This window comes from Vicugna pacos, chromosome 5 (assembly GCF_048564905.1).
Source record: "Vicugna pacos chromosome 5, VicPac4, whole genome shotgun sequence".
Lineage (NCBI taxonomy): Eukaryota > Metazoa > Chordata > Mammalia > Artiodactyla > Camelidae > Vicugna > Vicugna pacos.
In genome coordinates, this window is record NC_132991.1 from 70720595 (window position 1) to 70733041 (window position 12447).

Sequence of the window (12447 nt, forward strand, 5' to 3'; positions counted from 1 at the left end):
GACATCTCTGGGAGCCATGATCCAGCTACTGCAACTTTATATATATATACATAAATAAATAAAATGTGTGTTATATGTTATGATGTATACACAAATCAAAAGATATTTTTGAATCTAATCAAGGCTTTAGCCCTAACTTCCAGCTTACAGAAATGACACCATAACAAGATAATCCAAGCATTCATATGCCTACTACCCTAGACTCCTCAAAATTGAAATGTCATAAAAAGGATGGCGGATATCCTAGAAATTTTAAAAAGATTTAAGAGACATCATAACCAAATACATTGTGTGAACTTTGGTTGAATCTCAGTTCAAAAAGGTATTTTGAAGACAATTAGTGGAATTTTACATTTGACTTAAATATTAGATGATATGAAATTATTGCTAATGTTCTTATGGATGTTTATATAGCATAAATGTCCCTTTTTCTGAAAACACATGCAGAAAAATTTCAGAATAAAGTATACAATGTCTGCAACTTACTTTCAAATGACTTAGATAAAAACTGTGTGTCTGTGTCTGTGTGTGTATGTGTGGAGAAAGAGAAGGAAAAAGAAAGATATGAAGCAATATGGCAAAATATTGAAGTTCGATGGATCTAAGGGAAGGGTATATAGTTGTGTATCATAGCTGTGATGGTTAGTTTTATGAGTCAACTCAGCTATGTCACAGTATTAAGATATTTTGCCCAACACTATTCTAGATGTTTCTGTGAAGGTATTTTTAGATGAGATTAACATTTAAATCAGAATACTTTAAGTAGATTAGCCTCCATACTGTGGGTAGGCCTCACCTAAACAGTTGAGGGTCTTAATAGAAAAAGACTGACATCCCTCACCTGCAAGAAAAAAGAATTCCACTAGCAGACCACCTTCCGACTTGAACCACAACATCAACTCTTCCCTGGGCCTCTAGCTTGCCAGCCTATCCTGAAGACTTGGGACTTGCCAGCCTCCACAATCGCATGATCCAGTTCCTTAAAATCTCTTTCTCAATCTCTCTCCCCACATATATATGTATATACATGTGTGTATACATATATGTATATACACAAAATGTTATATATAGCACATATATAATAGGATATATTTTATTACATATAATATATAGAACATATATAGAGCACATATCTTTAATATATACATATATGTGTGCTATATATAGCACATACATAAGATATATTTTACACATTATATACTATTATATATTATATATATATACATTTGGGTATAGAATTTGAGATTTTGTTAGATTTGTGTTGTCCTGGGCTAATTTATACAGTTAGCTTGCTTAACTGCTAGCCTCTCAAAAGGAAAGAATGGTTAAAAGTAGCAGGATGGCAAACAGCGGGAAGAAATTTAAATAACCCGATTGTGCACAAATAAACAAAATGGCTTTGAAAAAGAAAAAACATACACACACACACAAGAAACACACTACATAGGAACATACAGTTTTTCCCTTAAGGATAACTGAACAAAGATTCAAAATTGTAAAGGAAGTAAAGATAAATTAATAAAAGACTTTAAAGATAGACATACAATCATACTGTATTTTATTGTTTCTAAGTCACACATTTCCCACCCATTTCAAAATCATTGAATTGGAGATGCATCTTAACACCTGATAGCAAGTGAGTTTACCTGGCTGTATGTTTTTCTTTCTAGTAGTAAGTGCCTTATTGCTCCATTAACTATTTCATCTAAGATTAGATGAAACACAAATTAACTTTTTTAGACTTTGTAAAAATTTAATCATCTGAGCTTATTTTTCCGCAACTTACTTTTCTTGCTGACCATTTTAGCAAACTTTATTTAGGTATAGTTTGCATAAATACACTAATTCACATATAATAAAATGCACCCATTTTAAGTACACAGTTTGATGAGTTGTGATAGCTGTATAAAGTAATGTCACCGCAGTCAAGGTATAGTATACAATTTTCATCACCCCCAAAATCTTCATACATCTTTGCAGTCAAACCCCTCTCCTCTACTATTACCCCCAGGAAACTACTGATTTACTGTCACTATAGAAAAGTTCTAACTTTTTTTTTTTGAGGTATAATTGACATATATAACCTATTATTCATGATTCAATACTTGCATACATCGTGGAACGATCACCACAGTAAGTCTACTAAACATCCATCACTATAGTTAAAAACAACTTTTTTTCTTGTGACAAGGACTTTTAAGATCTTAGCAACTTCCAAATATGCAATACAGTATTACTAACTATTCACCATGCTGTACATTACTCTCCCAGGACTTAATTATTTTATAACTGGAAGTTTGTACCTTTTGACCCACTTACCCATCCCTTCCTCATGCCCAGCAACCACCAGTCTATTCTACCTATGAGCTCTATGAGCCGTTTTTGTTTTTTAGATTCCACGTAAGTGAGATGATACAGTATTTCTTTCTCTGACTTACTTCACTTAGCATAGTGCCCTCAAGGTTCTATGTGTATACACACACATATGTATATCACATCTCTATCCATTCATCCACTGATGAACATTTAGGGTTCTTCCAGTTTGTAGTCATTAAGGAAAAAGCTGCTACAAACATTCTCATACACTTTGTAGAGATGTGTTTTCCCTTCTCTTGGGTAAGTATCTAGTAAGAGGACTGCTAGGTCCTATGTTAAGTGTATGTTTGTAAGAATCTGTCAGAGTATCTTCTGAATCTCTGCACTATTTTGCATTATTACTAACAACGTATAAGGGTTCCAGTTGCTCTGTACCTTCAATATCGTTTGGGACTGGCAGTTATTATTTAAGGCATTCGAGTGGGGTTGCAGTGGGATCTCCGTCGTTTATATTTTTCTATTGACTAAGGGTGTTGAGCATCTATTCATGTATTAACAATTTGAACATTTTTATGAAGAATCTATTCAAATCACTTCCCTAGTATTTATTGCATTAACTTCATTGTTGAGCTATAAGCATTTCTAGATATAGGTCCTTTGTCAAATATATGTATTACAAGTATTTTCTCTCAATCTGTGATTTAGCTCTTCATTTTCTTGTTGCTGCCTTTCAAAGTGCAAAAGTACTAATTTTAATAAATTCCAATTTATAAATCTTTTTTTCACAATTCATGCTGTTTCCTAAGAAATCTTTCTCTAGTCCAAGATACAACTTCTATGCTTCCTTCTAGAATTTCTAGAGTATTAGTTTCTATTAAGTCTGTGATCCACTTTGTAACCTAATAATTTTGCAGTACAATTATGCGTGGTGTGAGGCAAGAGCTGAGGTTATTTCCTTTTTGAATATATAATTATCCATTTGTTAAAAACACTTTCTTTCCTCGTTGAATAACTATGGCACCGTTGTGAAAAATCCACTGTCCAATATGCATGGGTTAATTGTTGAACTCTATTCCCACTGACCCTAACATTTCTTACAAAATATGTCTACTGGCAACAAATCCTCTTATCTTTTCCTTGTCTGAAAAAGTCTTTCTCACCTTTTCTGAAGGATATTTTTGCTGAATATAGAATTCTAGGTCAGCAGGGTTATTTCTTTCAGCACTTTAAAAATGTCATGCCAAGGCCTCTCACTTGCAGTTTGAGAAAAGAAATACAGTCACTCTCTGTTTGGAATGTGTCTTTTTTACCTCCAGCTGCTTTTCTCATTTTCTCTAGTTTTCATCAATTTGATTATGATGTACCTTGGAGAAGTTACCTTTGTGTGTTACCTTGCTTGCCTGTTGAATTTCTTGAAATTTCTTAAAAATCTGTGGGTTTATAGTTTTCATCAATTAGGAAAATTTTCAGACATTATTTCTTACATTTGTTTTTGTCTCCCATCCCAGCTTCTAGGAGTTCAAATACAAGTATGTTAGAAGACTTGAAGTTACTCCACAGGGGGCTGAGACACTGCTCTACTTTTTTCTCTTCGTGCTTTAATAAGCTTCAAGTTCACTGATCCTTAGTTTTGCAGTGACCTATCTGCTAAATTCCATCCATTCCTTCTCATCCAGCTAGTGACCAAAGAGGTAATCAAATAGCAGCAGTGATTTTTAAAAATAAACCTTATACATACGTGATTATTGGTATAAATGTATTAACCACAAATAAAATGTTTAAGGATTATTAATTTAGAAATGTATAGTCTTTTCCAATACCTTCTTTACTGTCTATAAAATTAGTTTGTGTGTATATACATATCATGTAACATTAGAAATGATACTGAATGACACCAATGATAAGCTGTTGTCATTTTTTAACTTTGACCTCTTCTATAAAAGGTGATAATGATCTGTGGAAAATGCTTTATTGTATCATGCCAACTTACTATAAGGAGTATTTCAAAATAATACAAAAGTAATCCACAGACTTGATTAAGGGAAGAGCAACTGATCCAAACATTTTTCTTCCTCAGTTTTTCATAGTAACTGCTGAAAATCCAATAAGCTGATTTTTCCAAGAAAGTTTATTCTATTAACTTTGGGTGTTCAATCCGTGCAATGGTCCAGTCAGGCTTTACTCCTTGTGTAAACTCCCTCTGAAATCTAGGGAAAAGGTTACAAATAATGTGAATCTTTTATCAGTCCAAGCACTTCCTGGATAATTATATAATTTGCAAGTATATATTAGAGGCAGTTTTTAGCAAAAGGCTAATGGTAAATAGTAAATAAATATCAAAACAAAAGTTTAATCTAACAACTTGATCACAAAAAATATCCCCACAAAATTACATGTGCATTCTCAACTAAGATAAGTATTTCTAATGGACTGATGTACACTTCAACATCTGCCAGTCCTTGAGAGAAACCTGGATGTTATTCTGTTGTTAAATACTAGCTATAACATACGTCTAATTTGAGGAGAGATAAACTGGACTATGGTGACAAAAACAGCACTTCCATGGAAGTTGGTTTATGTGATTAGGCGCAGAGCTTGCACTAAGATCAACCTTGAAAACAGTGTTCATAAGCTGCCCATGATCTTAGCAGGGAACGTCAGAAGAACCAAAGGTTAGTGTTGATTAGTGTTCTAGATGATGTCTTAAAAAAGAGACAATTCAGTAGATTAAAATCAAATAAGTATTTAAACATATAGAATATTTTGGGTAATTACAAATAAAGCAAAATTTAAAACAAAAAAAAAAAAAGAAAGAGCCTTTACTTCAAGAAAATGAAAAAATGAAGATATAATTCCCTTTATCTTAGTGAACAGAATATATTTTCTTTTTAGGTCATTTTTGGGATTTGTTCATTATTTTAAAGCAAACTTGTATAACTTTGGTGACATAATAGTACTCCCTTTTAAAAAAATATTAAATTATGTCTCCACTGACTTGTTTGACTTGTTCACTGTTCCAAATTTTATTCACATAATAATACACTATAGTGCCTCTTTTAAATAATTAGCTAACTTCAAAGGCAGGAACTCTTTAATTCTGTATCTGAACCCCTACCAGAGTACTTGGTAAACAGGAGATAGCCAATACAGGTCTAGCAAGTGGATGGTCTATGTACCAATTATGGCAGATTTTATATCCCAAAGGTGGCCATGACTACATCTCCCATCCTACGTGCTCCTCTGCAATGTGACCTTGCTGTTGCCCCATGAAGAGGTGGCGTCTCTCCACACCCTTTCAATGTGCAGATCCTGTGCCTGTGTCTGCTTGGACCAGCAAACCATGGCAGAAATGATGTTCCAACCCTGCGCATAGCCTTTTATCAGTATAGCACCTTCTGTCTTCTGCCTCTTGGAAGCCAACCACCATCTAAACATGTGACTAGCCTGAGACTATCACAAGCCCAAGCGACGAAGAGAGGCCCTTGGAGAATGAGATGTTTTGTATGGAGAAGCCAAGGAGAACCATGGAGCTGCCTGAGTGAGTGAAAAAGAATCCACTGTGGAAAAGAATCCCCTGGCTCCTGCCACCCCAATTGATACCAGGAAGAACAGAGAAAATCCCACAGGTGAATCTTTCCAAAATTCCTGAGCAGTGGAACAGCAGGCTGTTTGAAGCTACCAAGTTTTGCAGAGGGTTTATAATGTAGCAAAGACAGCTGAAAAACCGTTTAATTAAATTCAGCAGTATTACCTCTTCCTAATTTCTGAACACTCCTGTTTCGTGGCCAGTATGTCTTTAAGACTTTCTCTCTTCATAAATAACTTGTCAAATTTCAATCCTTTTCTTCCTAAAGCTCCCTTTAGTTTTCATACCTTCATACTACTTTCTATTTTCTAGAGAAAGGAGACAACAAAACGTGATTAGACTTACTCATAGCTTGCACTAAGAAGCTGTTTAGTTTCCACGTTCTGATTCCCCAACTTAACCTGGAAAACACTGGCTCCGCTTATAGTTTCACTGGGGATGTTGGCACTGGTTAGATACCAAAAGCACATCAGGATGTTAACAAACTTCCTTCCTTAGAGAAAAAACATACACACATACAAACACAAATCACAATCATCTATCATCCATATATGCAAAACGAAACCAGCAATTGGCAGTAGGTATACAGTTGTTACAGATCAAATGTTGTGCTTATTCTAGTCTAACTTAAGACACCTGTATTGACACATTTTTTGTTCTTTTTTTAGAAATTTCTCTTGGGGTTTATGACATATTTGCCCTCCTCTCTGCACTGCAGTAATACCAGCTACTTTTCACTGAGCATGTACTATTTACCGAGGGTACTACATGGATTATTTTTAATTTGTGGCATTTTTCTAAAATTATGGTAACAGGTATCTATTGTCAAAGCAAAAACAAGATGGTGGGGAGGAACACATTTTTTGCTAAGTAATTAACTTAACCCCAATTGCCGATAAAAGAAAGACTTCTACTCTGATTCACTCTGCTGCACCTGGCGGTTATGACCGTGCCCTGTGCAAAAATCAGGTAATACCTGTGGTGCTGAGATGCAATTTGAAATATTAGGAAAGAAGAAAATGTTTATCATTCAAAGTACCTTTATCAATGTTTCAAATTAACAAGTGTGTGAAATTTTTTTTCACTATTAAGAGTCCTCTAGCAGAACTGCCTTGGCAAGTGTGTAAGCAAAGGCTAGATTTCCTGTGCGTCTGGTAAATATTTGTAGAAGGAATAAGTAAGTCAGTACGTTTTCAGGAATGCTATTGGGAAAACAGGACAAGGAGAAGAACAGGTAAATGCTAAAGTTCCTTTCAACTATTTGCATTGTCTCCACATAAATCCAACTTGGGAGTTCTGAATTAATGTTACTGTCAAAACAGTCTTTAGCTAACATTATTTACTTTTTCTTTTACTCTTTATTCCTATTTAACACACAGCTGGACACTCAAAGTGCTCAATTGTTTCCTTTAAGATAGGAAATCTGAAACAAGTATTTTCAGTTTGAGACATGGGAGTAGCTTGTTCTAGACAATTTTCATTAACTAGTGACAGCATTTTCTTCTGTGAATTAAACATTATTAAGGAAAAGTTCTAGACAGAGAGGCATAAGAAACTATTACCCTATCTCAAATCTTCCAGAGCTAGAACTTTAAAGGATGAATATGTTATTTTCTCTGAAGTTCTATAAATATCCACGTGTACCAACAAAACCCCACTATTGCATGATTATTCACTAGTTTAGCTTGTCTGGACAATCGTGGATCATTTAAAGCTGACTCAGCTCCAGCATTACCTTTCTCATCGTAGTAAATAGAGATGTCTCCTGTTGATGTGTATACAATTTCATCTATGTCAGCAGCAAGGGCATTTTTATGGTTGTCAGGTAATGAAGTAACCTTTTCTTTCAATACCTGTAGCGCCTAAGTATGGAAAGAGCAAACCATAGTTCACCTGCTGAATTTTCAAAAAACTTTTTAAAAAGTGAAATGAATTCTTCACTGAATGAATTTTTCTAAAACTATTTTTAAATTTAGTACCATATTTATTCATCTTTGAAAGCAAAGCTGAAAAGCATCTAATTATTCAACTAGACAATTCCTAACAGAACATTCTTTGTAAGAACGGAGAGACGTCACATTTACTCACTTATGCCTTAAGGAGCAAGTCATTCTATACTTTTATATGACCCCGAGTACCCAAAAGGCAAGATACCGGGACTCTACTTTGGCTGATGGCACACATACTATTTTTAAGCATAAATAAAGACAATGTATATCATTCTACTTCAAGAGAATACTACATTTATTTTTAAAGGAAAATTAAAAGTATACTTTACCTCTTTGGCCACAAGTTCTTCCAACAGATCAAATTTACACTGTGACAGCAACCTGGACACATAAGCAAAAGCCTAAGAAAACAGTGGGGGGAGGGTAGTGATTATTATTTCAAAATACCATACAACATACAATACTCATACTTAATGGCTAAGTGTAACAAAGACTATTTTATGATAAAGGCAATAAATAATGTCAAACACTAAGATATGGATGTTAGGCACGACTCCTAAGTTGACTGACTTTTCTTTTCTCATATGGCCTTCCCACATGTACCACAGTAAATGAACAGGTTGCTAACAATGTATCCACTGTAAGGACCTGGGAAAAGATAATGTGTGGTATACATACTAGGTCCTCAATAAAAAATCTTCTATATATTTCCTCTTAAAATAATGATGAAGTAATGGCCATCGTGACTGTTATATGACCCCCTCTTGATCATGAACACACAGTAGCTGGGAAGTAGCACAACCTAGATGGTGCTGGGAGTCTGGAGATCTGGGTTGCAGCTGAGCCTCATTAAGATGAGTAAGGCAGGTATGGGAAAGGGGGAGAAAAGATAACAAGTTTGCACAGTCTAAGACTGTAGATCCCAACTTTGAAGTATGAGATCCCATTTAAAGCAGAGGGAAGCAGCTGCAACGCTCCACATTCCTAGCAATGAGGAATGGAACTGTGCATAAAACTCTACCTGTGTTCCAGGGGATGGGAGAGGGGAGTAAAATGACAAGTTCAAGAATTATGACAGGGATAAGAATAGGATGATTTGGGAGCATATAAGTGAGCACTTATGCCATCAGGGAGGACCAGAGTGGGCTTTCTCAAGGAAGTAACATCCAAGATGAAATCTGAAGAACTGGCGAGAGAAAGAGAATGCACAGGTGTGTCAGACAGATAATACTGTACAACTGTTACGAGCTGAATTATGTTTCTCCAAATTTATATGTTGAAGCCCTATCTTCCAGCACCTGAAAATGTAACTAAATTTGGAGACACGGCCTTTAAAGAAGTGATTAAATCAAATAAGTGTGGGCCCTAATCCAGTCTGACGAGTGTCCTTAAAAGGGGGAATTTGGACACACAAAGAGACACCAGGGGCACACATGCAGAGAGAGAAAACACACATGAGGACACAGCAAGAAGGCAGTCATTTACAAAGAGAGGTCTCAGAGAAACAACCTGCCAACACCTTGTTCTTGGACTTCTAGCCTCCAGAACTGTGAGAAAATAAAGTTCTGTGGTGTAAGCCACCCAGACTGAGGTACTTTGTTGTGGCAGCCCTAGCAAACTAATATAATAATGGCGCTGCATTTTGAGAAAAAGTGCAATTCTGAATGGATTCAAGGATTCAATTCTTTGCAAACACTTCAGAGGCCCTCAGGGTTCAGAGACACTAGATATTTTAGTAAGCTTTTGTATGTGGATGATGGGTGATATCTGATAAAAAGAAACAAAGACCATAACTATCATGTTGAAACCCAACCATGAGACTGTAGTTTGTGTGGCCAAAGAAGATCACACCCAAGCAAACTATCCTATAAGGTAGTAATGAACACTTAGGAGGCTGCTCTGATAAGGCTTTGATGATGTAAGATTGTCTAACCTAAACAGGCTTCTAGGAAATAGCCCTCGCTTTCATAGAAAAGGCCAAAATGTGCTGGCAAGACATAGGAAAACAAACAGTGTATGTTTAGTGTGGTTTGATGGCAGTAATACAGAAAATATCATATGTACGTAACAATGGAAAGGAGAGCCTGTAGAGAAAATAAAGCTGTTTAAGGATTGTATATCATTGGACTACCTATTTCTCTGTCTCACTTGATGAATAAAAGCTTGCCTAGATTGGTATAAAATACTCTTCAAGGATACACTGTATAACACAGGGAATATAGCCAATATTTTGTAATAACTATAAATGGAGTATAATCTTTAAAAATTATGAACCACTATATAGTGTATCTGTAACATATATATATAATATTGTACATCAACTATACTTCAATTTAAAAATAATTTTTAAAAAAAGCTTGCCTAGAGTGTACTTAACCATTTTAATTTCTAGTGACTCTGGAGGAACAAGACTGCTTGTAGAGAGGGTCACAGGATAATGCACCCAGCACGTGCTAGCTATGCTTCCTTGGGCCAATTGATTCACCTTTTTGGAACTCGATTTTATCATCTGTGAAGGAGAATTAGACTAGAATGATGAACCCTAGGTGCCTTTTTATTTTCATATTCTATGATTAAAAAAAGAAAAATCTTAATGCGCATGATCTCATCGATAATTTGATATTCACAACCCAAGATAACAACTTATTGCTGGGAGGTTAACCTATAGAGAAAGGGCAAGTTGAGCCCATGAAAGTAGATAAGCTAGCCAATGTTTTTGCACCAGATTATTCCCAAGCCCTAGAATTTATACCTACGTAAAGGAAGGTATAGTTGCCTTATGAGATTGAGTAGGGAGAAGGTTTTTGGGCCATGTCTTTTCAAATCTTAGTTGCTGAAAAACTGACTTGCTTGATCTGAAAGGTCCTTTAAGTAACCACTGGCTTAATGGAATTACTAAATATTTGTCATGGATGATCCAACATTCCTTATGGAAATCAGAATGGTTAAATGCACAAAAATTGACTTAAATGAAGCAAAACTGCATACAGACTGGCTGATGAAGGGGTGAAGAGATTACTTAATAGCAAGGAAAGGTGCTAAAATAGCCAACAGCCAAGACCACTTGGATCAGAGAGTGACTAAAAGTGTCCCCATGCTTCTCTGTGTTTAGAGGAAGTAGGGACTTAGGCCTGATCCCTGTCCTTGGTGGGAGATGGTTTCCATTCCTTATTGACACATAAATGAGCACAAGGTAAACAAGATCACAGGTCATCAGGAGGAATTGTGGAGAACAGTAGCATCCTGCCCATTCACTCTCCATGGACAAAAGATTTTGAGAATTGATATGAGCAGAGGTTTATCCCTTATGATGCTATTGATCAAGCTTGCCCTTTGCTTTTTAATTTTTTTTTTAATAAAAACGTAAATCAGTCAAGAGTTGACTCGGGGAAGCAGAAAGCAGGAGTTAATATTGACACTGAGTATACAAAGCTGAAACAGTTAATTTATAACTGAGAGATCACATAATAAATATAAATGGCTGTGTTTATAGAAATAATCTGGGGGAAAAAACAGGAGTAAACATATCAATATCAGCATTCAAACAATACTATCCTCTTCATTTTGCAGAAAATCACATTCAGAAAAAATAAAGCCGTACAGCTTTTAAGTGTCAGAAACAGGCTTTGAATCCACTTCTATCTGATTCAAAACCTGTAGAGAGCATAAAGCATAATTAAGGGACTTCACCCTGGAAACTCAAATCCCTATTCCTTGCCGCCAGTGCAAACATAAGCAAAAGCTCAATTTAAGTGAGGAAGTGGTCGGAGGGCTCTGTGTCTGGGTCACTACCCAAATTTATAACTTGAGACCCAGTGGAAACCTCACCGCTAAACATTGTTGCGTGTAAGTTGAATGCACAAGAGGCTGACTGATTATCCACAAGGAAATAAACAAACCTGCTTCGCTCCCTCGGAGAATTCTGCGATGCTGAACTCTTGGTCGAAATAGGCCCAGATAAGGAAGGCGTAAATTCGAGTCCGAACCCAGTTGATGGGGTTGGAGAACCCCAGAATGATCATCTTTGTTTTCTGGCGCTGCTGGGGTTGCTCCTCAGTGCTATAGGTTCGCCGAAGGCAGGAAGGGAAAGCAGGGAGGGCTGCGATGAGTCCCGGAGGGTTGAGCAGGGGACGCCCGGGACCGCGAACAGGCAGCGTCAAGGCCGCCGAGGCCCAAGAGACTCGAGGAAATAGGGCCGCTCTGGAGCCGAGGCGGCGGCAGCAGAAGCAGCAAAGGCCAGGCAACGGCGGCCTCAGCTCAGCCGAACCGGGAGTCCGGAGGCGTGCGGCCAAGCCAAACAGAGGCCGAGAGAGTAGAAACCGGGGTAAAATACAGACGGCCTGCGCCATTTTTGTGACCTTTCACCCCTGTGCTTACCTGCGCAGTAGGAAAAGAAAGTCGGTGGGAAACCGCTTCAGCGGGATTCGGAGAAAGAGGCTGGAGAGGCAAGCTAGCTTGTTGCTGCCACCTCTGGTGAGTCCGCCCCATCCCCGCTCTCCGGCACAGGCCCGCCGGCCCCAGCCCCGCGCTGGGAACTGGCTGCTCTCGCCGACTCCGCCGTGCTCACGGACCTTTTCTCTCCGGATCGTGTTTCCG

The 12447-nt window shown here is 37.1% G+C and overlaps 1 protein-coding gene across 2 annotated transcripts; it reads right to left on the reverse strand.

Annotated features, from left to right (window-relative positions):
* Nucleotides 1-4130: 4130 nt before the first annotated feature.
* Nucleotides 4131-12220, reverse strand: MAIP1 (matrix AAA peptidase interacting protein 1). 2 transcript variants are annotated; one of them, XR_004189944.2, is made up of 5 exons: nucleotides 11751-12220; nucleotides 8181-8252; nucleotides 7638-7764; nucleotides 6248-6349; nucleotides 4131-4523 (listed from the first exon to the last, which is right to left on the reverse strand). XR_004189944.2 is itself a non-coding variant. In XM_006205164.4 (5 exons), exons 1-5 carry the CDS (start codon nucleotides 12198-12200, stop codon nucleotides 4445-4447), a joined length of 876 nt encoding a protein of 291 aa, XP_006205226.1. In that variant the 5' UTR covers nucleotides 12201-12220; the 3' UTR covers nucleotides 4221-4444. The 2 variants fall into 2 exon arrangements, 1 of the variants encoding a protein (XP_006205226.1); XM_006205164.4 differs by having other exon boundaries at nucleotides 4221-4523; nucleotides 6248-6395.
* Nucleotides 12221-12447: the final 227 nt, after the last annotated feature.

Coding starts and splice junctions, on each gene's coding strand:
- MAIP1 (XM_006205164.4), bottom strand. CDS start 12,200: ATGGCGCAGGCCGTCTGTATTTTACCCCGGTTTCTACTCTCTCGGCCT. Junction 7,765..8,180: donor AAGAACTTGTGGCCAAAGAG/GTAAAGTATACT, acceptor TTCCATACTTAG/GCGCTACAGGTATTGAAAGA. Junction 6,396..7,637: donor TATTTACTACGATGAGAAAG/GTAATGCTGGAG, acceptor TTTTTCTCTAAG/GAAGGAAGTTTGTTAACATC.